This window comes from Panicum virgatum, chromosome 5K (assembly GCF_016808335.1).
Source record: "Panicum virgatum strain AP13 chromosome 5K, P.virgatum_v5, whole genome shotgun sequence".
NCBI lineage: Eukaryota > Viridiplantae > Streptophyta > Magnoliopsida > Poales > Poaceae > Panicum > Panicum virgatum.
In genome coordinates, this window is record NC_053140.1 from 14,602,124 (window position 1) to 14,628,377 (window position 26,254).

The 26,254-nt window shown below is 46.6% G+C and overlaps 3 protein-coding genes and 2 pseudogenes across 3 annotated transcripts; all 5 read left to right on the plus strand.

The window, feature by feature from the left end:
• The first annotated feature begins 1,751 nt into the window (after nt 1–1,751).
• Nucleotides 1,752–2,424, plus strand: LOC120710548. The gene is made up of 2 exons (XM_039996207.1): nt 1,752–2,017; nt 2,106–2,424. The coding sequence occupies exons 1-2, from the start codon at nt 1,965–1,967 to the stop codon at nt 2,332–2,334; spliced, it is 282 nt and encodes a 93-aa protein (XP_039852141.1). The 5' UTR covers nt 1,752–1,964; the 3' UTR covers nt 2,335–2,424.
• A 962-nt stretch (nt 2,425–3,386) lies between these two features.
• LOC120709716 (serine/threonine-protein phosphatase 6 regulatory ankyrin repeat subunit B-like) lies at nt 3,387–3,893 on the plus strand (the record flags this gene model as incomplete). The annotated part of the gene is made up of 1 exon (XM_039995381.1): nt 3,387–3,893. A coding segment is annotated over one exon (507 nt), but the record flags the coding sequence as incomplete, so codon positions are not given.
• A 5,534-nt stretch (nt 3,894–9,427) lies between these two features.
• Nucleotides 9,428–10,284, plus strand: LOC120709717 (annotated as a pseudogene).
• Nucleotides 10,285–10,314: 30 nt separating this feature from the next.
• LOC120709718 lies at nt 10,315–10,963 on the plus strand (annotated as a pseudogene).
• A 2,480-nt stretch (nt 10,964–13,443) lies between these two features.
• LOC120709720 (late embryogenesis abundant protein 1-like) lies at nt 13,444–17,063 on the plus strand. Its single transcript, XM_039995382.1, has 3 exons — nt 13,444–13,447; nt 15,502–16,168; nt 16,553–17,063. The coding sequence occupies exons 1-3, from the start codon at nt 13,444–13,446 to the stop codon at nt 16,977–16,979; spliced, it is 1,098 nt and encodes a 365-aa protein (XP_039851316.1). The 3' UTR covers nt 16,980–17,063.
• The last annotated feature ends 9,191 nt before the right edge of the window (nt 17,064–26,254 follow it).

A 26,254-nucleotide genomic window follows, 5' to 3' on the forward strand; every position in this document is an offset into this window, starting at 1 on the left:
TGTTCACATGTGTCTTTGAGAAAAGAGTTTTCTTTTTCAAATTTGATTGTTTTGGCTAACACTTCCTCAAATAATTTGGTCAAGCTAGCATATCTACTCAAGAGCTCATCATATGAATTAAGATCAATCACATTGCAATTTGATACGTTTGTGTCACCTTGTGACATGAAGCAATGTGGAGATGGAGATGAGCTTGATGTAGTAATATCATCCGTGTATGAATCAATTTGACCATCAAGTGTGTTTGACGTAGAATCATTATTTGCAACACTTGAATCGTCATCATCAACCTTGTCAAGTGAGCTTGTTGTAGATTGATCATCATCGTCATCACTTGTACATGAGGTGGAGCAATCTTCCACAATCACCATGTCATGGATGTGCTCATCATCCTCATGCACTTCCTCCCTGGTCTTATAATTATCATGATCATCGGAGGCCGCCCCATATTTCTCATTTAGATAACTCCAAATCTCATGGGCGGTTTCCTTGTCCATAATCTCACCAAGAGTGCAATTATGCAAAGATCTAAATAAAATATTAGTAGCTTGGATATCTAGATCTAGGCATTTCTCTTGTGTTGGAGTTAGATTTTCTTCATCTAACACATGAGAAAAACCTACATCTATTTCCAGCAGAAATGTACCTCGGTAAAACGGCCATAACTCTTAGCTCCAATGTCCAAATTTGGTGATCTTGGACTCTATGGAAAGCTTATTCAGAGGGCTACACAACCCAACTGAATATTTGATCCAAAACACAATGGATCAAAGCGGTATTTCACTCCAAGAGCCAACCTAATCTCCGAAGAACACCGAAAAGCCTTTCTTGCTTCCCCAAGTTGATAAACATCAACTCCAACTCATTTTCCTTTGCAAATGTGCCAACAACACCACGTGAACAACACCATGTGCATGTGTGTTAGCATTTCACAAACATTTTCAAAGGATTTTCACTTGATCTCACCACGCCACTCGATCCTAGCAACATCGCAATGTTAGATCGCTCAAGTGGCACTAGATGACCGATATGCAAACAAGTTTGCCCCTCTTGATAGTATGGCCATCTATCCTAAATCCGGTCATGCACTTCTCTACACAACCTTTGACCGGTGAAATGAAATGCCCTACAAGTCATACCTTTGCCTTGCGCATTCCATTTCATCTTCCCAAATATTGATGCCACACAACCACCAAACTCCATCAAGCCTTTTGATCATCATCATGAGTCAACACTTGGCTTGATCTTTCTTAAATGATATGATCCACTCCATATCATCACATGACCTCTTTGGTCCATCGATCTTGACATTGCTCGCTCTTCACCGTTGCCTCGGTCCATCGGTGCCAAATCTTGCCCAAGCTTCACCACCTCGCGGTCCCTCGCTTCAAAGCCTTGACTTGCCCTTCTCCATTGCAACCAGTCCATCAAGCCAAGCCTTGTCTTGATCTTCTCCACTTTGGTCACATAACTCCATGTCATGTCTCATATGCAATGAGCTCCTCGATCACACTATATGAGCATAGCATCAACTCTGAGCCATTTCTCCTCCATGGCACATGTTGCTCATACTAGTGTCTTTGTGTGGACTAATCTCCTGTGTATCTCAACATAAACACTTATTAGTCCACCTAAGTTGTCACTCAATTACCAAAACCAAACAAGGACCTTTCAACCGCGTTGGCTAGAAGTGCTACGCGTAAACGCCAACGTGGCTGGGACGTCGCTTACTCGATTTAGGGAGGAGGAAAGGAAAGGATGATCACACAAAGGAGCATTTGGAGCGAGAAGCAACCAAAGAAGAGTTGGAGCTCTTGGTTGCTGGTGATCAGGATACTGCCAGTGGTGCCAAGGGTTATAACCTGAAGCGTAAAAAGGGTAAAAAGGGCAAGAAGGGCAAAGAGGAATCTTTTGAGGACAAACTTCCTGATATTGATCTTAGCAAAGATGATAGGTTCTCAGCAATGTTCACGTCTCATTTGTTCGCACTGGATCCTACTGATCCCCAGTACAAGAGGTACTTGCGTACACATTTTCCCTTGTCATAATAATGAGTATCCCATCTGATTTGCACAGTGCTGAACATTTCAAATGTGCTTATACAGGAGTGCGACCTTCATGCAGAAGCAAACTGGGAAGCCAGGGGCGAATGCAAGCAAAGCAGAGGGATCATCTCTGGGAGGCACATTGCCACCTGATGATGCAACTTCTAAGAATGATATTGATCAGAAACCTGATGGGGCATCCACAGAGAAGCTGCAAATTTTGTCTGCTGTAAAGTCTCTCAAAAGGAACCTTGGTGCTTTCAAAAGTGCAAGTACAGGTCACAGATGAAAATTCCTTTTGCTGGCCATTGCTTGATTAGTGATGTCCCTGGGGATAAAATGATTTTGTTTTGTAGACTGAAAATTTTCTTCATGTTTATGCTTCTATAGACATGTGTCCAACTTTTAAATTTCTGTTTGTACACTATTAGTCCAGTTGGACACGATTGTGTTCATTTCTGGAATTCTGGTGAGATAATCCATTCGAAAGTTTCTTGAAATGTAAGGGTGATGATGTAACTAGGGATATGGACATAGGGTTGCGGAACCAATAGACTGATGTATACATGAAGGACATAGGGTTGTGGAACCAATAGACTGATGTATACATGAAGGGACATAGGGTTGTGGAACCAATGTATACGGCCCTGTTTGAGACTGCGTTGGCCAGAAGTGCTACGCGTAAACGCCAACGCGGCTGGGACGTCGCTTACTCGATTTTTTCCTGCACAGTTCAAACTTCAGCTTTTTGCATAGGGGGCATTCGGCAAACGCGTCAGACGCTATCCGTTTGTTAGGATTATTCCAAACAGGGCCGTAGTGGTTGGAGAATGCGTTGGGTGCTCAGAAAGAACAAAAGTTCAGTGCCAAAGAAGTAGTGGAGGGGCAAACAAATGACAATTGGTCAAGTGGTCTGCTACTGGTCGTCTGTCGGGTAAGTCATAAACAAAACTTATGCTTGGAATTACGGCCTCGATCCGGTACAAAATGAGTCACGCGGTGAGTATAATACTGCAAATGAGAACAAGTGGACGACACCGCAACTTCCAGCAGATGCGACCGTTGACTGATTGACCGCAACTTTCCGCATGGCTGATGTTATCATGTCCAGTGTGCTTTCACTACTTTGCACAATTGCACTAGGGCTCTGCAACAAAACACACTCGCATACAGATTGCTAAGAAAGCAAAGCAAGCAAGAGGCCGTCGAGTAGCTGCAAGTGCCCAAAGTTCAGTTCCTAGTCGATCATGGCGGAAGCCGGGGGCGAAGCTAGAAATTTTCGGTACCGGGGTCGACGTGTAATAATTTTGATTTTTTATGGGTCATTTGGTATAAAAACAACGGTGGTTTGAAGGGGATTTGTCGTTGGTCGTCGGGGTCGGCGGACCCCAGCGGCTGGCTGCAGCTCCGCCCCTGGCGAAAGCTCTTCCCGTGGCAGTTGAATTCGGGCCGGAGAAGATGGCACTTAGCGCGGAGCTACTGAAGGCACTGACCGCCGGCGATGCGGCCCGCTTGAAGCAGCTGTTGAGTGGTGCAGGCCGCCCGCAAGCAGAAGGCCAAGTCACGATAAACGTCAACGGCGGCGGCGCGTCGCCGGTCGCAGTGTCGCCGTCGCGGGCAGGAGCAAGCCGCCTCCTCGGCGTGACGAGCAACGGGAACACGGCGCTGCACCTTGTCGCCAGCCGCGGCCACGCCGAGCTCGCCGCGCTGGTATGCGAGAAGGAGCCCTCGCTCGTGGCCGCGCGCAACCGGAGCCTCGACACGGCGCTGCACTGCGCGGCGAAGGCCGGGCACGGGGAGGTTGCTGCCTGCCTCCGGGCACAACATAAATACTCCGTCTGGTTCTAAATTATAAATTACCTTGGCCAATCTTGATAAATAGTTTTGCTACGTATCTAGACATAGTATATATCTAGATACATAACAAAAATACATAATTTTATTTTTGTAGTTTTGCTAATTTTTATATGTTACTAATTTTAAATTTATCTATTTGCTAATAGAACTTTTATGTGGCAATTTTTTATTTTTATAATTCTAGATTTAGCTATTTACTAATGGTTAAGTCCTTTAATTTTTCAAATTCCTAATTTATTTATATATTTATTTACTAATCATTTTCGGCATGAATTCTTCAGTCATATCTTAACTTTTCTTAATTTGGTAATTCTAAAATAGCTATTTATTAATTAATTGTATTTGACTCTTTAGTTAACTTAGAATATTAGACTTTCATAAATCCAATAGTGTAAATTTTTCTCTTTTCTAGGTTATCATGGAAATTTCTAGACCCACTTGGTCTTGGCGAATACAGTGACTTCTTTTAACACCTTCTTATTAGTACAATAATAGATTGGTTGCACGTGTGTTCTAATACGGAAAGATTGTGTTCTAATACTGAAAGATTGTTCCATACATTTTATTTGCACATTTTCTATGAAATGTTGCTGAGTTATTAGTATAATAATAGATTGGTTGCACGTGTGTTCTAATACTGAAAGATTGTGTTAAACCCTAGCTGGGAGCCGCACGAACCGAGCTACGCTCGGTCTGCAATTTCTATGAAATGTTGCTAAGTTTGTTTGTCCACATGAAAACTACTGAAAACTTAATTTTCTTCTTTGCTCCCAGAGTCAACAATACCTTACGCTCTCTTGTCTGAGCGATTCGGGAGCAATTGTTACTTTGGATTGACTTTACAATTATCTTGCAAACGTGAAACCTGTGGAGGAAGAAGCATCCAACGAAGAAGATAATTTGTCGAAAACCGGAACGATTGGATCCGTCCTGATCGCTACCGTGGCTTTCGCAGCGGCCTTCACCGTGCCGGGGGGCTTTGTCGCCGATGACCACCCGAGCGCAGGGGCAGCGGTAATGGCGAGACGGTTTGCTTTCAGAGCATTTGCGGTTTCAGACACCCTAGCCTTCGTATGCTCCGCTACAGCAACCTGCTTCTTTATTCATGCTGGCACAAGGGAAGTTGCGCCTGATAAACGTAGACGATACTATTTTCTGGGGAATACGCTGCTGCCCTTAGCAGCGCTGTTGACCATCGCTGCGTTTGCTTTCGGGTTTCACCTGGTGCTCGGTGTTGCTCACCTGTATGAGTTTGATTACTACTATTTTTTATTTTCTACTTGCTAGTGCTAGATCATGGGTGATGTTTTTATTTCTCCTAAACTGAACTTGCCTAGCTCTAGACTTATTTGATATACCCTGTTGAGCTAGATGCAGGTCTTGTTTATGGATGCACACGTGCTTGTGACTAGATGTTGTTCATATCCTTGTATCCCTGAATGCTTTCACTTACACCTCCTGCATTGCATTCATTGCATAGCATCTGTTCAGGGGGAGTCTTAGCTTCACGGGGAGCTTTAGGTCTTTTTAGCCTTGATGTGTGCATGTGCCAACAAGCGGGAGAATTTTGGGAGAAGTGATCGAACAAGGGGGAGATCTGTTTGATTTTTGAAAATCTTGGTGTGCACAGGGTTTTGAGAGTGCATCATTTTGGGAGAGTTGCACTTGTGAGAGGGAAAAACTTTGCTTGGGGAGTTTCTGCTTTGGTTTTGACTCCTGATTTCCTAGTTTTCCCTCTGCTTCCAGCATGACTGCGTCGAGCGTTACCTCTGTCTTTGAGGAGTCATATTTTGGCTTTTGATCGATTGTGTCGAGCCATTGCCCTTGTCTTAGGGGATTGATCTTTGCTTGAGTAAGTGACTGTTCTTGCCTTTTTGAGCTTTTCGTCACTTGCTTGAGTTCTTCTCTTTCGTGCTTCTTTGTTCTTCTCTGGTTTCACTTCTCTTGGTTCGTTTGTGGTGTGTTGACAATGCACTCATTAAGGGGGAGATTGAGGAATGTTGAGTACTCTATCCTGCTTGTGATGAGTGAATTGTCAACCGTGCGGTGTGATCGTGCGCTTGGTCTTTGATTGCAAGTACACGGGCGTCGAGTGTCGACGGGGAGCTGTCGTGGAGGTGCTGTGGCCGATGGACTGTGCGGTGGACGGCGGTGAAGGGCAGCCGGGACCGGAGCTCGGACCGGGCGGCAGCTGTGGCGTACACTCTTGGTTTGGGCCACAAAACCAAGGAGGCAGACGACGGTCGAAGACGCCAAGTCGTGGAGGTGACGGGCGTCGACGGTGTCTAAGGCCTCGCTGCGGGCGAGGAGGTGAAGGGCGTCGGGCGGCGTCTAGGGCCGTCAGAAGGCCGAGGCGGGAACGGCGTCTAGGACCACGGCGCGGAGCCGGGAATCTTCCCGCGCGTGAGGTTTTGGCGGTTTTCTCAAAACCGGCCACCAACCCGGGTTTCACGGACCCTCCAAAACCGCGGACTGGATCTTCATCAAGACGGCGGCATCGTGGAGAAGACTTCGTTTCGAAGAAAGAACCTCGGCCGTCGGATGAGATCGTGTACAGGAGGTGCTGCAGGCCAACCGGTCTGACCGGTCCCTGGCACCGGTCTGACCGGTCTAACCAACCGGTCTGACCGGTCCCGCGGGTATAAATACCCCTTCACTTGTGTTAGGTCAAGGGCGGCTTTTGTAATCTGTTCGTGGACTCTTCTGTTCTCCAGGCCGCCGCCCCTGTGTTCCTCTCCCTCCGTTTCTCTCTTTAGAGTAGGATTTGTCCATGAATTTGTGAGACTTTGTATTGGATTTGATTGGGAAAGGAGGACCCATCCTCCTAGTGCCCTCTGGGCTTTTGAATCAATCCAATTCCGTCCCTCTTGTGCTTTTTGTGATGGATTTTCGTTTCGATTTTGATGCACTTGATTGCGACGGTTCGTAGAGCTCTTTGGAGTGATTCCTGTGCTTCTAACTTCGTGTCAAATCCTCTGGAATCATGAGCTCTTCAGAATTGAAGTTCTTGAGTTTTTGAGAAAACCCCAATCCTTTTGATCTCCTCCATAATTCTCAAGATTCGTTTATCTTTAGGACGAGATTTTTTGGGGATATGTTCACGGGGTAGGGGCGAAGCTATCACCCAAGTTTCATCGATTTTCGTGGTCGTTTGGTTGAGATTCATCGTTTGAATCCAAGTTTTCGGGGGTTTTCTGGGTGCCACCGGTCAGACCTGTAGGCAAGACCGGTCAGACCGGTCTGCTAGTTTTTTAACAGACGCGACCGGTCAGACCGGTCCAGTGCACCGGTCAGACCGGTCCTGGCAGATCAGTTCTGCAGTTTTCTCAATTCGCTTCCGATTTGTTTCGTGGTTTTGCTCGCTCGTTCGAGACCTTTTGTGCTGGTTTAGCTTTTTCATAGCTATTCCAAACTTTGGCCAGAACACTTGAGGGCTTGGGTGATTTTCGGGATATAGGCCGACGGTTTGAATTTCAGAAGAAATTTTGATCGGCTCACATTCACCCCTCTCTGATCGCCAGCTTCGGTCCCTCCAGAAGCATCCAACGAAGAAGATAATTTGTCGAAAACCGGAACGATTGGATCCGTCCTGATCGCTACCGTGGCTTTCGCAGCGGCCTTCACCGTGCCGGGGGGCTTTGTCGCCGATGACCACCCGAGCGCAGGGGCAGCGGTAATGGCGAGACGGTTTGCTTTCAGAGCATTTGCGGTTTCAAACACCCTAGCCTTCGTATGCTCCGCTACAGCAACCTGCTTTTTTATTCATGCTGGCACAAGGGAAGTTGCGCCTGATAAACGTACATGATACTATTTTCTGGGGAATACGCTGATGCCCTTGGCAGCGCTGTTGACCATCGCTGCGTTTGCTTTCGGGTTTCACCTGGTGCTTGGTGCTGGCAACCGTGGACTTCTTGTCTTTGTGTACTCGGTGTGTTTGGCTACAGTGCTCTTGGGCTTTCCTGACATCTGGGTTCCCTGGCACCTTGTGCTGGCGAAAGCGGTTTGGCGCCGAACTGGATGGAGGGGGCTTGTCAACATACAGAAGAGCAGGTCAAGCCTGGACTTGCTACGTCAATTGCTGTTTAATTTCCCCCGCAGCTTTCTGTTCAAATATCTTGCAGCCCCGTTGTTTGTTGCGTTCGTCTCTGCCACCTTCGTCATCGCCATAGCACTGAACATTGCTTTGCCAAACTACTGAGTGCTGTCTCTGCAGTCCCATCTATCCGCAGTATTTGCTCTTGTTTCTGAAGAATTCTGTCCGAAGACACATCCAGAAATGTAACCTTGGGTTGTAACCAGTAGTACATAGGATGGGGATAGTGTTTTTTGGTGAGCTGTACTGTTGACGTGAATTGATTCTATTCCTTACAGCAAATGTAATCCGGTACTCACTCTGCTCTAAATTATTGTTCATTTTATATTTTTCCTATGTCAAAGTTATCTAATTTTGGTAAGTAATTTACAAGAGAAGAATGTACTAACATTTACAATAGCAAACAAATTCAGCAAGATATATACATTTTCAATAAAATTTATTCGTGTTGTAGATGTTGATACTCTTTCCTACAAGTCCTGGTCAAAGTTTGAGAATTTTGTTTCAGAACAAAACTAAAGTGATGCTGTTCTGTAGTGCGCTCCCAGCTCTTGTACATTTTGTTATTAGCTACTCCTGTTTTTCTTTTTCTTTCTTAAATTAAGGTGTATGGTCTAATGACACATTTTGACCATCAGTATTCCATATTTTATTCATGATCATAAATTTGATGCAATACCAATGCGTTTTCAACATTATTTCAAAAATAACCTAACAAACTAATCTTTGCTTGGTTGTAATCATTCGCCTGTGTGAATGATCAAGACCGGAATTTTCCATATTCTAAAAAAAACTAATATTTGCAATCCGTAACTCTCTTGATCACGCCGTGTAGTGAAGCCTCTGTCGCGGCGAGCCACTGTGGCGCTGGACTAGGTATGGCCGTATGGGCCTGTCACCACACAATCCATATATATACACCGGCAAACTTCACAACCAAGCTTAATTGTACTAGTGGCGATTGTTAGCGATGTTCGTTGTTACTAGAAATAAATGGCTAGTGATCATTTTCCTACCAGTGTACGTCCCTATCTATTTTGTAACATAATTATTATTTGGATCATGCTATAATTGTTATTTGGTTTGTAAGTATGTGAAGTTCCCACAACAACGTGCTGGTATTCACCTAGTTCTAGTGAGGAGTAGGGCAGAGTTAGGCTGCAGAGGGGACCGTGAAAGCAACGGCAAGGCAGTTTGTTGACTGTTGACAGAGCAGCAAGTCGGTCATAGCAAGTACTCCAAGCAACTGCAGAGGAGTATGAACAAGCGCCGAAGCGCGGCAACTTCCAATGTCGTTTTCTTGCGCGGCGCCGCATATATGACCATTGACTCATTAACCTCTTCTCTGCTGTGTTCTACTGTATACTACACAGTACGTCTCTGAAATCTGAATCTCGCACACAGCACCCCAAGAAATCAAAGCAACTAAGATGCCAGCAAGTAGGTCGGCGGTCCAACTGCTCCAAGCTAAGCTCCGCAGCCTAGTAGATCATGGCGGAAGCTCTTGCCTCACCACTGGAATTCGGACCGGAGCAGAATGCAGATGATACTGAGCGAAGAGCTGTTGCAAGCGCTGACCGCTGGTGATGCAGCCTGCTTGCAGGAGCTATTGAGCGGCGAACACCGCTTGCTAGCGGACGGCCACGTCGCGATAACCGTCAACGGCGGCGCCTCTCCAGGTGCAGCGCCGCCGCCGTCGCCGCCGCTGGTGGGAGCGAGCAGCCTGCTCGGCGTGGCGAGGAACGGGAACACGGCGCTGCACCTTGCCGCCAGCCGCGGCCACGCAGAGCTCGCGCGGTCATCTGCGAGAAGGCGCCATCGCTAGTAGCCACGCGCAACCGGAGCCTCGACACGCCGCTGCACTGCGCGGCGAAGGCCGGGCATCGGAAGGTGGCGGCGCGTCTCCTGTCGACGATGCGCGCCGGCGGGGCGGATGAGGCGGCGGCGCTGCTGGCGCGGAACCGCCTTGGCGCCACCGCCCTGTATGAAGCTGTCCGGCACGGCTATGTCAGGGTGGTGGACCTGCTTATGACGGAGGCGCCCGAACTGGCGTCATTAGCATCTGACGATGGATTCTCCCCGCTGTACTTGGCCGCGTCGACCGATCGCTCGGTGAAGATGGTCCGGGTCCTTCTACGGCGGTCGCACGACGGAACGCCATCGCCGGCGTCGGTTAACGGTCCGGAGGGACGCTCTGCTTTGCATGTCGCTGCAACCAGAAGCAAAGGTACGACACTAAAATCGGTACAGCAGCGCAGAATGCTAAAGTTCGATTTTGCCGTTGTTTAAATTCGTAGCTTTCCGGCTCTCGTATTTGTCTTCGCTTCCCAATTAAGTTGTGCTCTGTCATGTGGTGACAAACTGCCCCTTTTGGATCAGAAATGGCTCAAGAGACACTGAATTGGAAGCCTGAAGGTCCAACCTTGCTTACCAAAGTTGATTCGTCAGGGAGAACACCTCTCCAATTTGCAGTGACGTATGGAAAACTCGATGTTGTCCAACTGTTCCTAGATGAAGGCACATCCATGGAGCAAGTTCACATTTCCGATAACCGCAGGTTTATATCCTGTGCATACTGCTGCTATGGTGGGGAGAGCTGGGATTATTGATGAACTCGTACAGAAATGCCCCGACTACTACGAGCTGGTTGATGATTAAGGAAGAAACCTGCTTCACTGTGCGGTTAGCATCATCAGGAAATTGTGGTTCGCCACATCTGCCAAAACGACGCATTTGCTGTGCTGTTGAATGCGACAGATTATGAAGGCAATACACCACTCCATTTAGCTGTAAAACATGGATTTCCACGGATTGTTAGCTTGCTACGAAGACGATGACCGTGGAAACAGGTGTTACCAATAAGTGTGGCCTTACTGCTGGGGATCTTGGTCGCCGTGCATTAGCTCCTGGGAGATGGTACTCAGGGCCGGCCCTGACTATTTTTTTTGGCCCGGTGCCAAAAAAATAATGGAGGCCCTAATTAATTATAAAAATATAAAAAGTCAAATTGTCAATCGACATGACAAGTAGGTGGCGAATCGGCGATATGTAGACAGCGGCGGCGTCTCGCGAGAATGTCAAGAAGACACTGAAGCGTGTAGTTGGGCACATGTTGGAGAAGTTGTCGATGAGTCTTCCTCTCGATCAGGTCAGCGCGCGGCTTTATTCCTCCAACTGAACAGAGATGTCACGCCCAACAATACAGGTTATAAAATTTATGAGGGGATCATGGGTCTGTTTGGATACATAGGGATAATAGTTATCCCTCACCTTTTAGCTCCAAATTATCCCATCTATTTGGATGCATTAGGGATAATTTTGAGCTAAAGTGGATTATCCCTCCCAAAATTCTTAGGCCCTTCAAAAGGGGATAATGGAGATAATTTTGTATGGACCCCATAAAAAATATTAGTATACACACACACCTAGACATGAGAATGAGAGAGAGGGTGGGCATTAGCCCATGGATTCAAACAACCTACATTGGCCCAAAGCTTAGCATAGCAATTTAAAACTAAACATTAGCTCTCAAAATTAGTCCTGGGCTAATGTTTCAAACAGAGCCCATGCCCATGCCAAATACTTAGATGATCCGAGTCTCTTTTAACATCTAAATGAGCTAGCTTATGAGCACAGGTGTTACTTATGACTTGACATGCCTCTTAATATAGAAATTTTTGGAGGCCCCCGATTTTTGGAGGCCCGATGCGGTCGCACCGTCCGCACCCTCTTAGGGTCGGCCCTGATGGTACTATTTATGGGGAGTAAAGGGCCCAAGATTTTGAACTAGAAAATTTAAGAGCCGGACTCTAATCTCATACAATTTTGAGATAAATAATTTAAGAATCCTTGTGGGGCTGTGAAGAGGCCACTAAGGTCGTACCCATTACCACCCCTAGTACTATTTCCTGGTGCGTTCATGTTAGCTGGCCATGCATCAATCTGTTTCTTTGTTGGAGATGGCATTTGGGTCCTGTTTGGATTCATGAATGCTAATAGTTAGCTAACTAATATTTAATGACTAATTATTATTATTAGCTAGCTAATTATTAGCAGGGTGTTTAGAATTAAATAAATTATTTTAGTTTTATCTGAAGTCAAATTTTCTAAAGTTTAATCAAGCTTCTGCATAGTTACTTTGCATATGCAATATATGTATGCTACACGATGCACATGGTTACAAAATTAACCTTACTTTTATATACACACCTATTTTTCTTCTAAAATATACTTCTATTTCTACTCTTCATGGATGGTTAATAAAATTATTTTCCTATATATATGGTCCACAGAATTCACATTTCCTCGTGTTGAGAAGTCTGCATTGGTCGAGAGCCACCATTAGAGCAACTCCAGCAGGGCTACTAAATGGGCTTCCATTTTCATATTTGCTCGGTGGGTGTAAAAAATTGATCTCCAGCAGGCCTTCCAAATGGACTGCCATTTTGGTAGGTCTTCTAAATTTCTCCCCCCACCCCCTCAATTTGATGGCCCTCTATTTGGGCTGCCAACTATGGGCCCTCTATAGAAGTCTAATTTACTCGGCCTGCTGGAGTGGAGGCCTATATTTGGATGAGTAAAATTTAGAAATGGATTTCTAAATAGATATTTGCTCACCCAAATTTAAAAGCCCTACTAGAGTTAGAGTTGCTCAAACTTTCGACGGAATCCAAACCTCATACGTGGACAGCAAACACTCTTATTCGTTTCAAAAGAGAAACCAACTGACTGGGGAGGAAACATTAAAAGAAGAGGATGACTGGGCAAGAACCGGAACCATTGCATCCGTCCTGATCGCCACCGTGGCATTCGCGGCCGCTTTCACCGCGCCAGGAGGTTTTGTCGCCGATGACCACCCACCCAGGTGCACTGAATATTGCTTTGCCAAACTACTGAAACATGCACCAATTATCTGTTCGTCTGTTGTGTCATGTGTGGACTAATTTCAGACCAATCCGGACTGCTAGTACGTCGGTTTAAAATTGAAGGTGTTTCCAGACCATTCTATGCCGATCAATGGAAGTGGATGAAGTGATCGGTTCAAGGTGGATCTCCACCTTCCCAACCTCAGATTGTTGCTTGTTTCCTATTTTAATTATGGCTGCTTCAGATTGAATCACTTCTTGCTTGATTCACTTATGTACTTATTTATATATGAGCAGGAAGTTCCGGATCTTTAAACAAGAAAAAGAAATCTCCACCAAAAAAGATTGCATGAAAAAGTATAACATGAGGTGAATCTACGGGAATTTGAATTCGAAGGATTAGCAATTTCATCAATCCGAAGGATTAGTACATCGATCTTATGCTATAGTTAGCCGTCCGGCTCGAGGACTGCGGGCCGGCCCATGGCCCGGCATGGACGTCGTGCCATGCCTGGGCCGACGTCTCGGCACTTGGAGTACCGGTCCAGCCTATCACGTTTACTGTCCAGCCTAACCAGTCACGATGGGTCAGTCCAATTAGCGTGAATCCTATCCACCTTCCGGAAGATGGCTATCGTATGTAACTTCCGGTCTGAGATTCGTACACGTGTAAACAACAAGCAGACCGCCGAACGAGCGGGACAGCCCAGCATTGAAGTGCTTCATGGGCCAAAAGCAGCAGCTGAGGGAAGGACAACACGTGGCTGCACCAGACTTGCTAGCGGTTGATTTTGTATGACCGGACATTCAAATGCACTTTACTCTCAAACCATGTACACATTTCAAATTTCGTTTGGACCTAAATGTTGTTCATAATTAACTAAACAAAACAAGATCCATTTTATATATTTTTCGTTATTTATTTTTTAGAAAAAAGTCAACAAACTATATGTACCATTTCAACATTTTAAATATATTGTTTCAACATTTCTAACATGTTATTTAAATAATTCACACATAATGTTGATCTTTCCTCCAAAATCGTTGAATTAGTTTTTTAATTTTTTTATATCAACATTTTTATGGTATGAGTTCAACACTATAGATATACTAGCTCAACATTTTAGTTATATTATTTCGACATTGCCATGTAAAATGTTGAACTACCTTATCTACTATGATTAAACTAGAAATGAAGAAGTTTGAATCTATTATTTTAGAATGTTGAATATGCTAATCCAATATTTTCTCATATTCTTTTTATTGAAAAATAAAAAGTTTCCATGCCTCTCGGCTCTGTGCTGCTGTTGCGTGCTACCTTTCAGTAAGCATGTTCAGTCGGCTTTGGGCTGCGAAACAGTGAGTGCGGAGGGATTCGCTTCGTTGTTGGGCTTCAGTAGCTGTTAATGGGCTTTATAGTTATAGATGTTAAACATCTTTCGGAAGGCATATAGGGGCGCCCTCCAATTAGTCTTCTCATCTCCTCACATCACGCCTCCTCGTCCTCCTCCCCTCCACAGCTCCACTCTCCAGCCTCCCTGTGCCGCCGTCCACCATTCCCTTCCAGCACCGTGCCTCCCTACCCATCGCCGCAGTCGGCGGGGCCCCCTCCTCCACTCCCATCGCCGCGGCCGGCGGCGCCCCCTCCTACCCTCCCATCGCCGCAGCCGGCGCCGCGCCTCCCGTCCCAGCGTCGTGGCCGGTGGAGCCCCGTCCTCCCCTCCCCGCACCGCGGCCAACGCTGCGCCTCCCCTCTCAGCCCCGCAACCAGCGTCGTGCCTCCTCCTCCCCTCTCGACGCCGCACCTTCAGTCCAGTGTCGCAACCGGCGGAGCCCCTTCCTCTCCTCCCCGCACCACGGCCGACACTGTGCCTCCCCATCCAGTGCCGCCATCTCCTCTCCTACCGATGTGGCGGCACAACAATTCCGTGCCTACGGGCTTAATGGGCCAATCCGGCTGATGGGCCGGCCCCATCACAAAAAATAGATCCTTATGCCGTTCCTGGAGGACATATATTTTGATCAAAAGAGATGACGGAACACACGTGAAGGCCCATTTTTGTCCGCTAAATGCCCAAAGATTGCCACCGTACATGGCCTGGTTTGTTTTTCTTCTACTGATTCTGAAACACACAATCCGTGAAGAGAATCTCGTATGCATAGAACATTAAATAAAATTTATTTATAAATTTTTTTTACAGATATATATAATTTTTCGTGACGAATCTAATGACTGTAATTAATTGATAATTAGCTAAAATAATAATACAGTAACCACCATCTAATCACGCCGCCAAAAACCTCATTTGATTCGTTAGGATTTCTAGTGCATGATTCTGAAATTAATTTTGTAAATTGATTTTATTTGACACCCCTAATTAGGGGTTAAAGTCTTTTCTAAAATTTCTAGGCTCAAATTGAACAGAGCAGTCGAGAAGCAGAAGCTCGTGCAGGATTGGGCTCGGGCTGGAAAAAAGCCACGGTTTTCCTAGCACCCAGTGAATAGAACCGCTACAGTACCCTGCCGTGGTGAGCAATATGATTTATCCCTTCAGTTGATTACTCAATTGTTGCTGTACGTGTGCCGACATGTATTGATCACTGATCGATACATGTTGGCACACGTCGCGTCCCTTATCAGTGGCAGGTGTCTGTCTACCTGAGAAGAAGCCGAACGCCGCGCCTGCACGCGCCGGCGCGTGTCGGCCCTCCTCACACGCGGCGCGCCCCGCGACGGCGACGCCTGCAGCCCCTCGGCCGGTGCCGCGTCACCCTCTGATCGCGCGCCGCCGTTTTATTGCCCACCTCGCGCCGGTTCCTCCACTCACCGATCAGCAAGCTAGATTAGAGACGGTTTTGCGCCTAGCGTCCGCGCAGAAGAGCCGCGAGGAGCACGCGCGGGCCGTGGCGCAGAGGGCGGCCGACGAGCTCGCCGCCGTGTCCCGGCGGGACGACCATGGCCACGACGCGGCGCCCGCCAGCCCCCGCGGCGGCGCTGGCGCCGGCATCCTGGGCAGCGTGCGGGATAGAGCGCGGTCCGTGGTGGGCGCCGTCCGCAGCACCTTCTCCGGCGGCAGCGACCGGCGCGACGAGAGTAGTGCCACGGGCGCGGCGGCGGAGAGCGCCAGGGAGTACGCGGCGGACGTGAAGGAGCGCGCGTGGCGGGCGCTGGCAGGCGACGCCTTGGCGAGGAAGGGCGAGACGGACGAGTCGGCGTGGCAGCAGGGGGAGGACGTGCGGCGGCGCGCGGCGGAGAAGGCCCGCGAGGAGGCGCGGCGGGCGCACGGGCCGCCGTCAGAGGAGGAGAAGTAATAGTCTTCTCTTTTCTTGGGAGGATCCCTTTAGTTCCCAAAATTTTTTGGAGCTGTTTGACCACTAATTAGGAGTATTAAATATAGATTAATTATAAAACTAATTACATAGATGGACAGGAAATCGCGAGGCGAATCTATTAAGGCTAATTAATCTGTCATTAGAGGTTGGTTACTGTAGCACAATATTGTCTAATTATTACATAATTAGATTTATTAAATTCGTCTGGCGATTTCACCTGGGAGTTATGGAATGGGTTCTGTCAGTTATCCATATTTAATACTCCAAATTAATAGTCAAACATTGCACGTTACTGCAGCGTTTGAAAATGTTTAGAAACTAAACGGGCTCTTACCATCCTCGGCGTTGCGTGGTTGCAGGGGTCGGGCGGCGACGGCGAACATCTACGGGAAGGCGGCGGGCGCGTTCCGGGAGAAGATGGTGATGCCGACGGACGTGGTGGAGCGGAAACGGGCGGAGGTGGCCGGCGCCGGGGAGGCTGCAACGGCAACGGCAATGACGGGGCCGCGGCGACGAGCCCGAGGAGGAGGACGTGATGCTGCGGGTAAAGGCGGCGGACCAGATGACGGGCCGACCGTCGGGGCCGGCGTTCAACGACGGCGGCCCCATGGGCGAGGAGGGCACCGGCATGCCGCGGCGGCGCTAGCTGCGGAGAAGACCCGACCCGACCTGATGCAGGCCGCCGCCGGGCAGGGCGTTGTGTCCATAGTTTTTTTTTGTTCTGAACACAAAAGCATACGCTTGTGCGCGATGCGATGCAGAATGAAGAACAATAATGAACCGTGAATGGTTTGTGAGATGATAGTCTGTTTAACCAACTGGGGATTCCTCAGCTCTCCTCGGTAAACTTTTATCATTTTGAACCTTCAATTTAGTGCTAGCAAGTAGCGAAACTAAAATTCCGACTTTAACTTTCTATATCTATTTCTAAAGCGAGCCACCTAAATTTTTAATTTGGTCACCTAATTTTTTGGTTTGATCCGTCCGTATGAGAGTCGGACCAGTCTTTCGTCCACGACTCGATCACGAAAATCCCTACAAATTAACGGACATATATATATATATATATATATATATATATATATATATATATATATATATATCCGATACTTATGCCAACTTTGTCTGTAACAACGCACGGGCATAATTGCCTAGTTAACTACAAATCTGATAAGATAATGAGGATCATCAAACTGAACAAGTTTGACCCGCTCCGTTTACACCCACTATGTATCGCAAAATTCAGACATACTATAAATTCGGATAATGGGGGTTCGGTGTCCTTGAAGATATTTTTTATTTTTTTAAAACAATAAAAATTATAGTTAAATCTAAAAATAAAACTAATTTATTTATATTAGAAAATATGAAACTAATAATAATTTTATTTCTGAAAATATAAACTGTCTATCCTTGCTCTATTTAAATTTTAATTGTTTAAAAATAGTAGACATAACTATAAGCAACCAAGTACTATAAATATGAAAAAAAATTGAAAAGTTGGATCCAAAAAATCGATAAGTACGGTGCCAATACATAGATTATATTTTCAAAAATAATATTTAGATAACATTTGATACTCATTTTGTTTTTATTTAAAATAACTTTTTACTTTAAATTTGTATATTTTAATTTCTACAAAATAAAAAATTTATGTTTGAAACCATCTAAAGGGTCAAATTTATGTGGTGTGTTAATCATCCACTTTCTCACAAAAATGTTGATTGTTGACTGATGGAAGGAAATTACTTTCCGCGATCGCACCAACGGCGAACAGGCAGAGTTTGCTCACGGCTGGACAACGCGGTGGGTGAGGACGACGGTTAAGGGCGAAGCTCCACTCAACGAATTTTGGCTCCATTCCATGAAAAATACCCAAACACCTCAACCAACTCTACTCCACTCCATCAAAAACTAGCTCCACTCCACCTTTTTTTGAGCTCCTCAAGAGGTGTTCTACTAATTTTTGGAGCTGGTGGAGCTGATAAAAATTACCCACTATGCCACTGGTTATACAACTTTCTCACACCCTTTCACACACAAAAAAAGAAAAAGTCAACAGACCCCCACGAGCAATGATGCCCTCCGCCGAGCACCACACCGAGCCGTGCTCCCCGTCGCCGAGCAGGTGCATCATGTGGCCTCCGCAGTGGCTCGCGGCTTGCGCCGCCGCTGCCGAGTCTCGCCGCCTTGCCACCGCGGCTCGCGGCCTGCGCCGCTGCAGGGGCTCGCCGTGGCCAAGCCTAGGCCGCGTGGGGGCTCGCGGCCTGCGCTGCCGCCGGGGCTCATGGCCGCCGCCGCCTGGAAGAGATGAGTGAGGTAGAAGACAACCTGATCATGGGACTCGTGTGGAAGTGGGGGAGCTTAAATGGGCTGCCACTTGCATACTGGGCTAGCGGGGTGGAGAGAAGTGGGCCTTTGGAATTCGTGGAGTGGAGCTCTTCCAAACATAATGGAGTAAAATTGCTGGAACGGAGCTCAAAGGTGGAGTGGAGTTTGTGGAGCAGAGCTATTTTTTTGGAGGTGGAGCTCTCTCAAACAGGTCCTAACGACTGATAAAATTAATATTTGCACTATAAAATGAAATGTTCAGGGGTGCTAATGCAACCCCTATAAAATGAAAAAAATAGTGATCGTGTCTAGATTTTTATCATATTTGCACTCCCATGACGCAACTTTAATTATGCATCCACAAGACAACTGCACTCCCTCCAATTTGCTCTAACTTCGCCACTAGCGACGGTCGCATGATGTACCGTCGCCCTCCCATAAATATTAGTAGTAGAGATTTTAACATAATCTATGTTGTGTTATGTATAATACACTTGTGCATGCTGGGAAAAAAAAGAGAAATCTCACTTGAGAGTAATTGAGGATGAGAGGGAGATGGAGCATGTTCATCTTGAATCGAGGTTTCAGAAAGCGAACAGAGAAGATTATTCATGTAGTAAACTGAACTAATATGTAAGGCGTGGTAAAACTAGGAGGTTGCTACATCACAAACTATAAATTAAATCTTAGTCCCCATAATTTACACACGCCAGTGTTTGTGTTATTTTTATAGGAGTGAGATAGGCATCTCATTCATGGGCATATCAACATCATGTGCATATGTGATGGCATCCAGCGCATTGACCTTTTTTTTGAAGGGCAAATTTAGCGCATCAACCTTGTAAAATCAAGAAATAATATATAGCAGATTTTGTTTTGTGAAGATATATAACAGAAATTTTGATAGTTCGACACAAGGAGAAGGAGAAACGTCTCTCGTACTCCCATGCTCTGGATCAATAGAGAGGTGCTCCAAAAAAAAAAATCCGCCCAACGCTGCCACATGCGCATCCTTACCTTTATTTTGGAAATAGTTCATGTCAATATAGGTAGGTACTTTTGTTTTTTTAACGATTGGATCTGGCCATATGAGCGAGGGCTCTTATATAACATTTTTCCAAGCACCATAAAAATTTCTCAAATAGTATAGGCATATACATGCATACAAGTATATAACCACTTAATAGCAGGGGCGGATACAGGAGGGGGGCTAGGGGGGCTCAAGCCCCCTTAAGCTCCCCTAATTACACGTAAAACACTGTAGCAAGACCTCCAAATCATCATTAAATCTTCACACAAATCAACATCTCTATTGTTTCAGCCCCCTTGCCTCCAATCCTGCATCCGCCACTACTTAATAGCTAATGAAGTTTGGTTGGAAATTCAGGGCCGTACACTGTCTCTCTCTGTCCACCAAGCTAGGCAGCACGCAACACCAGATAGAGCATAAGCTCCCTGCTAGTGCTTTGTAGACATGTGTCGACGTTGGACGCATGTACTGCTACCCATCAATAGTGGCGAGTGACAACAACCTGCTTGTGCGTGTCAGCGTGCGATGCCTTCACTGATGCAGCATGAACAGCACCACTGGTCGCTCTTCCTGTTCCTCGAACGATTAATTTGTTAGTGAAAATAAAATCAGCGGTCGGCACCCTTACAAAAATAAAAACAGAGAACAGATGAGATTCAGACCACATGCAGCGCCAGAAATAGTTGGCTAGGAAGCAATCACCCAGCCGTGCGCGTGGAACAGCTAGCGGGCGCCCCTGTCCACTGCCGCCGCTGTCCCCCAGCAGCTAGCTGCCCGCCGTCTCATCACCCGATCCCATCGGGATGAGAGAGAGAGAGAGAGAGTCCTCATGTTTTCTTGCTGAAACGTGCGGAATCTCTCCATGCATGTACGCTAGTAGCATATAGTACGTGCAACGATGTATATATAATAATATAATATATGCAAGTATGCATGCAAGCCATCGCACAAGGTACATACGCTGCTGCTTGCTTCGGCGGCCGCCGCAGACGAGCAGGGCGACGCAGGCGGCGATAATGGCGAGCTTGCTCACCCGCTGCCGCGCCGCCGCCAGCTTCGTCTTCCTCTTCCTCCCACTGTGTCGGTGAGTGTTGTGCGTGTCCCGGGCTGGCCGGCGATGGACGCGTGCAGCACCTATATATAGCTAGCCGCGCTGATCCCTGTTAGCCGACCTCGAAACGCGCCAGCCGGCCGGCCGGCGGGACTCTAGCTATTACTATTTCTCCCCGCGTGCGCTCGATCCGTCTTGTAAATTGCATGGACGTCGATAGTCTCTCTGGAGTCTAATCACACTATCACGGAATTGGGATTTATTGTTTGATTGCAGGCAAGAAAAAGAGGCCACAAGATAATGCGACTAAGAAGTAGTCTTGGCGCAGACAAAAACATACAATATGTATCCAGGCCGGGTAGTAGCCATTTAGACAATATAATAATAATGTACAGCATGGCTCTACGTGTGGTGTGACACTACTATACTTACTTCATTAGCGCAAGCGCAAGCCAGGTTAATGATCTTTGCATACATATCATGCTTTTGCCTGCCGGCCAGGCATGCACATGCTGGGAGCTGGAAACAAATTAAAGATGTGACATGTCGTGCTAATTTCCATGCCCAGTACGTACGGTAGGCACAAGTATAGCATGCATGTAAATAATAAACACGGGAACTCTGGAAGCGATCGATACAACTGTTTCTATTTACCCATTTGTATGGTGGGCATCTGTATACATCGTTGGCATTGGTGTACTTTTAAAATTTTGTTTGATTATTGTTTCAACATATCTGATGTTTTGGTTAAACCATGTTTGCCGGTGATCTCTGAAATTTATTTTTACCGGTGAAGTAAGTTGCCGGAACAGCAAGAGCGTGTATGTTGTGGGAGAGAGTATTCTTATCGATCATCAGCTTTGCTTTTTGACTGACGGTACGGTAATGCACATTAAACACGTACATCGTTTCTACAGTACAGGTGCAGTACTATAGTAGCAAACGATGAGTTCTATCATGCTGCCCATTTTTGGCAGTCAGTTTGGTTGGAAGGCCAAGCTCCAAAACACTTGGCGCCCAACTTGTATGCCTGCAGTAAAAGATAGCGCTTATTAGAGCTGATATTCAGGATAACTCAGTGGGCGCGGAACATCGTGATTTCAATGCTCACCTCTCAGCAGCATTTTGTGGAGTTTGTCAACTTTTGGACACGGCTGCAATCTTTCGAGCTACGTCTGCGGGCAGATCAAATCGAGTCGGAGCTAGGTGCAAACGAAGAGTACTCCACCAAATCAGCGTACATGGCGCAATTTTTGGGTGCTATGGACATGGATCTGGATCAGTTGATATGGAAAGCGTGAGCGCCGCTAAAATGTAAAATCTTCGCTTGGCTAGCCTACCAGGACCGGAACCTCGTGACTGACGCTTGCAGGAGCTAAATGTCTGAATGATTTATGGCCTGGAGATTATGATATATAGCTCTCAATCTTTTTTTCTCATTCTACTATATTAATACAAGAACGGCAAAACTGTAGCCAGTTCTTTTAAAAAAATCATAACCCCAAAAATCGCAAGCGTTTTCAGAGATGCATTATTAGTTCTTCGTCAGCAAACACAAATTAAGCTGCTCGCTGGAGAAAGATAGCTTTCGCCATCTGGACTGTTGGCAAGACATATCTAAGTCCATCAGTTTGTGCAACAAGCCTGTAATTACTATACATTGTGCTTGAACAGTACTAGATATCACTGTTAGATGAGTAGTACTCCCTCCATTATTATTTACCTGTCATATTAGATTTGTCCTAAGTCGAACTTAACCAATTTTGACTAACTTTATACAAAAATATAGTAACAACTATACTATCTAACATATGCACTATCAACATATACTTCATGTCGATTCAATGAAACAAATTTGATATAATAAATATTATTATTTCTTTTTGTAAGTTTGGTTAAAGTTTATCAAATTTGACTTAGGACAAATCTAATTTGAACAATTAACAAGCCCAATGCCTCCAACCTGGGCCACGCCAGCCGCGAAGGCGACCCAATCTATTAGGCCCACGAAACGGCAAGGTGAGCTGAAAACATGCCACACGGGGCTGCTAGAGAGTTCGTTGTTGTCTCCCGCTCGTCCCGCCTCGCCCCAGGCAGGCCCGGAGCATGGCGTGCAGACCTACAGGGTACCACCAATCCTATACATCTTCCGGAAGGTAGGAAAGTCATCTATCTTCTAATGTTGGAGATTCGTGCAAACTACTCCTATCCGTCTGATCCCTGCCATCCTCATCCGCTCCACCCCATGCGCGGTGCGCTTGCTGCCTCTGCCATGGCTGGTGCTGGTGCTTGACGCCGCGTGCCGCTGGCGGGTCCTCCCGCGCGCGCCGCCGCGGCCACTCATGGCGCCTCCTGTGCGCGCCGCCGCCGCTCGCCGTGCCTCTCGCCCGCGCGTCGCCGCCGCTCGCCGTGCCTCCCGTGCGCATCACCGCCGCTCGCCATGCCTCGGTGGCTCTGCTCGCGCCGGCCCCTCGGCTGCTGGGGTTGCGGGCACGGCCGCCGTGGCTGCTGCTGGACCGCGGGGCATGGCCGCCGGCGGAAAGGAAGCTGAAGAAGCTACCTTCGTTTTTTTAGAAAATGTTGAATTAAGTTTGGTTACATGCTGAATCTTTTATGTTGAAATGTTGAGATAGCTTATAAGAAATGTTGAATGTAGTTTTTTTTTCAAAGATTGTTGCATTGTGCTTCTGGAAAATGTTGAATCCATTATTTCCAAATGTTGAACTATTTTTATGAAAATATTGAATCCAATTTGAATTTTAATGGGCTTTATAGATACATAGCTTATGTATCTTCCAGAAGTTATATAGGAGCCCCCGGGCAGCAGCGCCCGCCAGGCATCCTCATGCATCTCATCGCCTGCAAGATTATTAGGTGGCAGTCAACCCACAAGGCCTAATAACTATTTTTTGTTCCGGAACAAAATTTTTATTTTTTTTGTTCTCGAACAAAATAAATTTTGTTCTAGAACAAATTTGACTATGAACCAACTTATTGGACTAGTTTAGGCGAAAAACATAAAATTTGGAGTGGGTGACAGTCTACTGGGGTCACCCGTGTGACCCCCAGCAACCCCTTGTTGCAGGGTGTAGAAATGGTGGCACCGATGCTAAACGAGATTAGGATCCTTACAAAAGTAAAAATAATAGCCCCAGCCATTTTCTTCTCGCGACGGCTCCAGAAACAACCTGCTTACTGCTACAACATTTTATTGTTGTTTATGAATCTGGCATCCATGCATGTTCTTGCATCGCTCTAAGTTTTTGAAGCATCGGTTGAAGTTGGCATTACTAGCCACAATGTGTGAAATGATGTCTAAACCACCTATCTTGTCTTCGGACATCACTCAGGGTCCACGCTTTGGAGGGAGGAGGTTCAGTTTCCTTTGGCTATCTGCTATTGGTAGCTAGCTTCTGGAAGAACAGGGCCCGCAGCAAGTTAAGGAACCCCAGCCAGCAGCATTGTGATTTGTGAATCGTCAATGGCACTGCTGGAGGCTCTTCGATCGATCGATGGCTCAAATTATAATTATTGCCAAAAGGGTTGACGTCTGTCGTCTGCGCATGTATGCATACAGCTAGTGGTAGGAACATGTCGTGTCGATTCAGGGTTCAGCTGCAGGGCCGATCGAGCAGCGGCAGACCTGATGATTGGCGATGACATGCGGTGCGAGTGTGTGGGGGCAAAGAAGTGCATGGCGGCACAAGACAGGCAGGCAGGCCGACAGCCCTGGCCACGCCTTTGCCTGTGCCGGAAGAACCTCCATCATTGCCGAACACATGGCTGCTGCTGCTGCAGGGATTGCGTGGAGTGGAGAGTCAGCAAGGACAAGCAAAGCTTGTATTATTTTAGTGTTTGCACGGCATTATTTATTTATTTATTTATTTTGCTGATGGATTGGATGGTGACCAAGCGTCCAAGCAGAGCGAAGCAAGCACCGTGATCTTAGCACCGAGCACGCCAAAAAGCTAACCCAGGTGTAGGTGTGGATGTATGATGATGTCATGTGGGTGGCGCGCGCAAAAGAGGAAAAAAAACAGCGGAAACGCAAGCAAAGCGCTGGGGTCGGCAGGAGCGGATCCGGGGGAGCTACCTCCCCAAAATAAATGGATCCCCTCTAAGTCTCCCCTTAAGAAATAATAAAGAAGGAGAGATTAAAGGGAAGAGAGATGGAGGAAGAAGATGACAAGAAAGATGAGCCCTCTCTAATTGTATTGGCTGGATTCGCCATTGGGGGTCGGGGGCCTGGGCTTGGGATGGGAGTGCACGGGCCTAGAAGTCCTAAAAAGAATTTTAACCGCTACTTCTTTTCAAAAAAAATTAACTGCTAATTAGGGGTGTCAGATCACGAGCTTGTAAAAGTAGTGCGCGGAGTTGTTTTTCTTGTTCTTCCCTTGCCGAAGACCTTCACGGGGTCGCCGACGGGAACCGCGTCGCTGCTCTCGTCGGGCCCCACCCTCAACCCTGTCTCATCCTCGTCAATCTCGAGGACGCGATGCTTGGAAAAAAACCAGGCTTCGGTGGGTCTGCGGCTCCTCCTCCTTGGTATCGTCATCTTCCTCTGCCTCTGTGTCTACTTCTTGGGACTGCACCTTCATGTCGCACCTGGAGGTAGCATGCAACGCAGCTGGAACTCGTGGGTTCTCTCTAGAAGAATTTTTCCCTAATATTTGTATAGCATTTTGCTACGCGACTATTTTTGAATCTACAGCTCCTCACACTACAATCAAAACAAACTAACACAAAGAGAACCAAGGACACGACAGGATTGCAGATAGCAAGGCGACACGTCAAAGCATAGAAACAAGGACGTAGCCAGGGGGCGGGCAGGGGCCTGTGCCCCCCCCCCCCCCAAATTAACTCAGTGCACTAGTTGTAGTGTAAAATCTGAACCAACGAGAGGAGTTCAGGTGCCATGAAACACACCAAAACGTGCTTGAAAAATTATCTGAAAATCAGCATGCAAATAGATCAAATACATATCTACCGAATGGTGCAGCACCTGATTTGTTCTCCTAGGCCAACTATTAATCATGCACAAATAAATGTTCATCCCACTACAAACTCAGGTGATGTTTCAATCGCATGATGGAGGCATACAATTCCATACAATTCAACAAGTTCCAGCACACATAAACAGTCTAGATTACTTTTCACACATGAGCTGTTTTCTTACACCAACGCTGCGACATCACACATTCGGGCACTTGTAGTGCCAAGCTACCAAGCCAAGTGTCCTGGACGACACTACTAGCAAAATAAGACACTCCAGGTGGTGTGTCGACCATCCAACTGTATCTTACACCAAAATCACACATTCATCGGTAAAATCAAGCCTACTAAGTTCAACGGAAACATTCGGTCCCTAGTCAACATCATCTAGCGAAGTTGTCATATTTCCTTCCATTCACAGAACATCGTACATATTTGCGCTTGGATGTAGACCTCCTGCACATTTCCAACATTTGTTAGGCCAGAGTAGAAAAAAAATCACATACTCACACTCATTCATTTTTACCTATTCTAATGGAACTTTTCAAAAAATGACGAATGACCAGATCTAAGATCCAAACAGCACAAACAGATCTTTCATCAAGAAAGCCTCAATGCGCTTCAAGCTGTGAGCATCTTTCTCCACCAGGCCAAGTG

Excerpts from the sequence above, each read along its gene's own strand:
- LOC120709720 (XM_039995382.1), top strand. Across the intron at positions 16,169-16,552 it reads CCGCCGTCAGAGGAGGAGAA|GGGTCGGGCGGCGACGGCGA; the intron begins GTAATAGTCTTC and ends GCGTGGTTGCAG.
- LOC120710548 (XM_039996207.1), top strand. The coding sequence starts at position 1,965 with ATGTTCACGTCTCATTTGTTCGCACTGGATCCTACTGATCCCCAGTAC. Across the intron at positions 2,018-2,105 it reads ACTGATCCCCAGTACAAGAG|GAGTGCGACCTTCATGCAGA; the intron begins GTACTTGCGTAC and ends GTGCTTATACAG.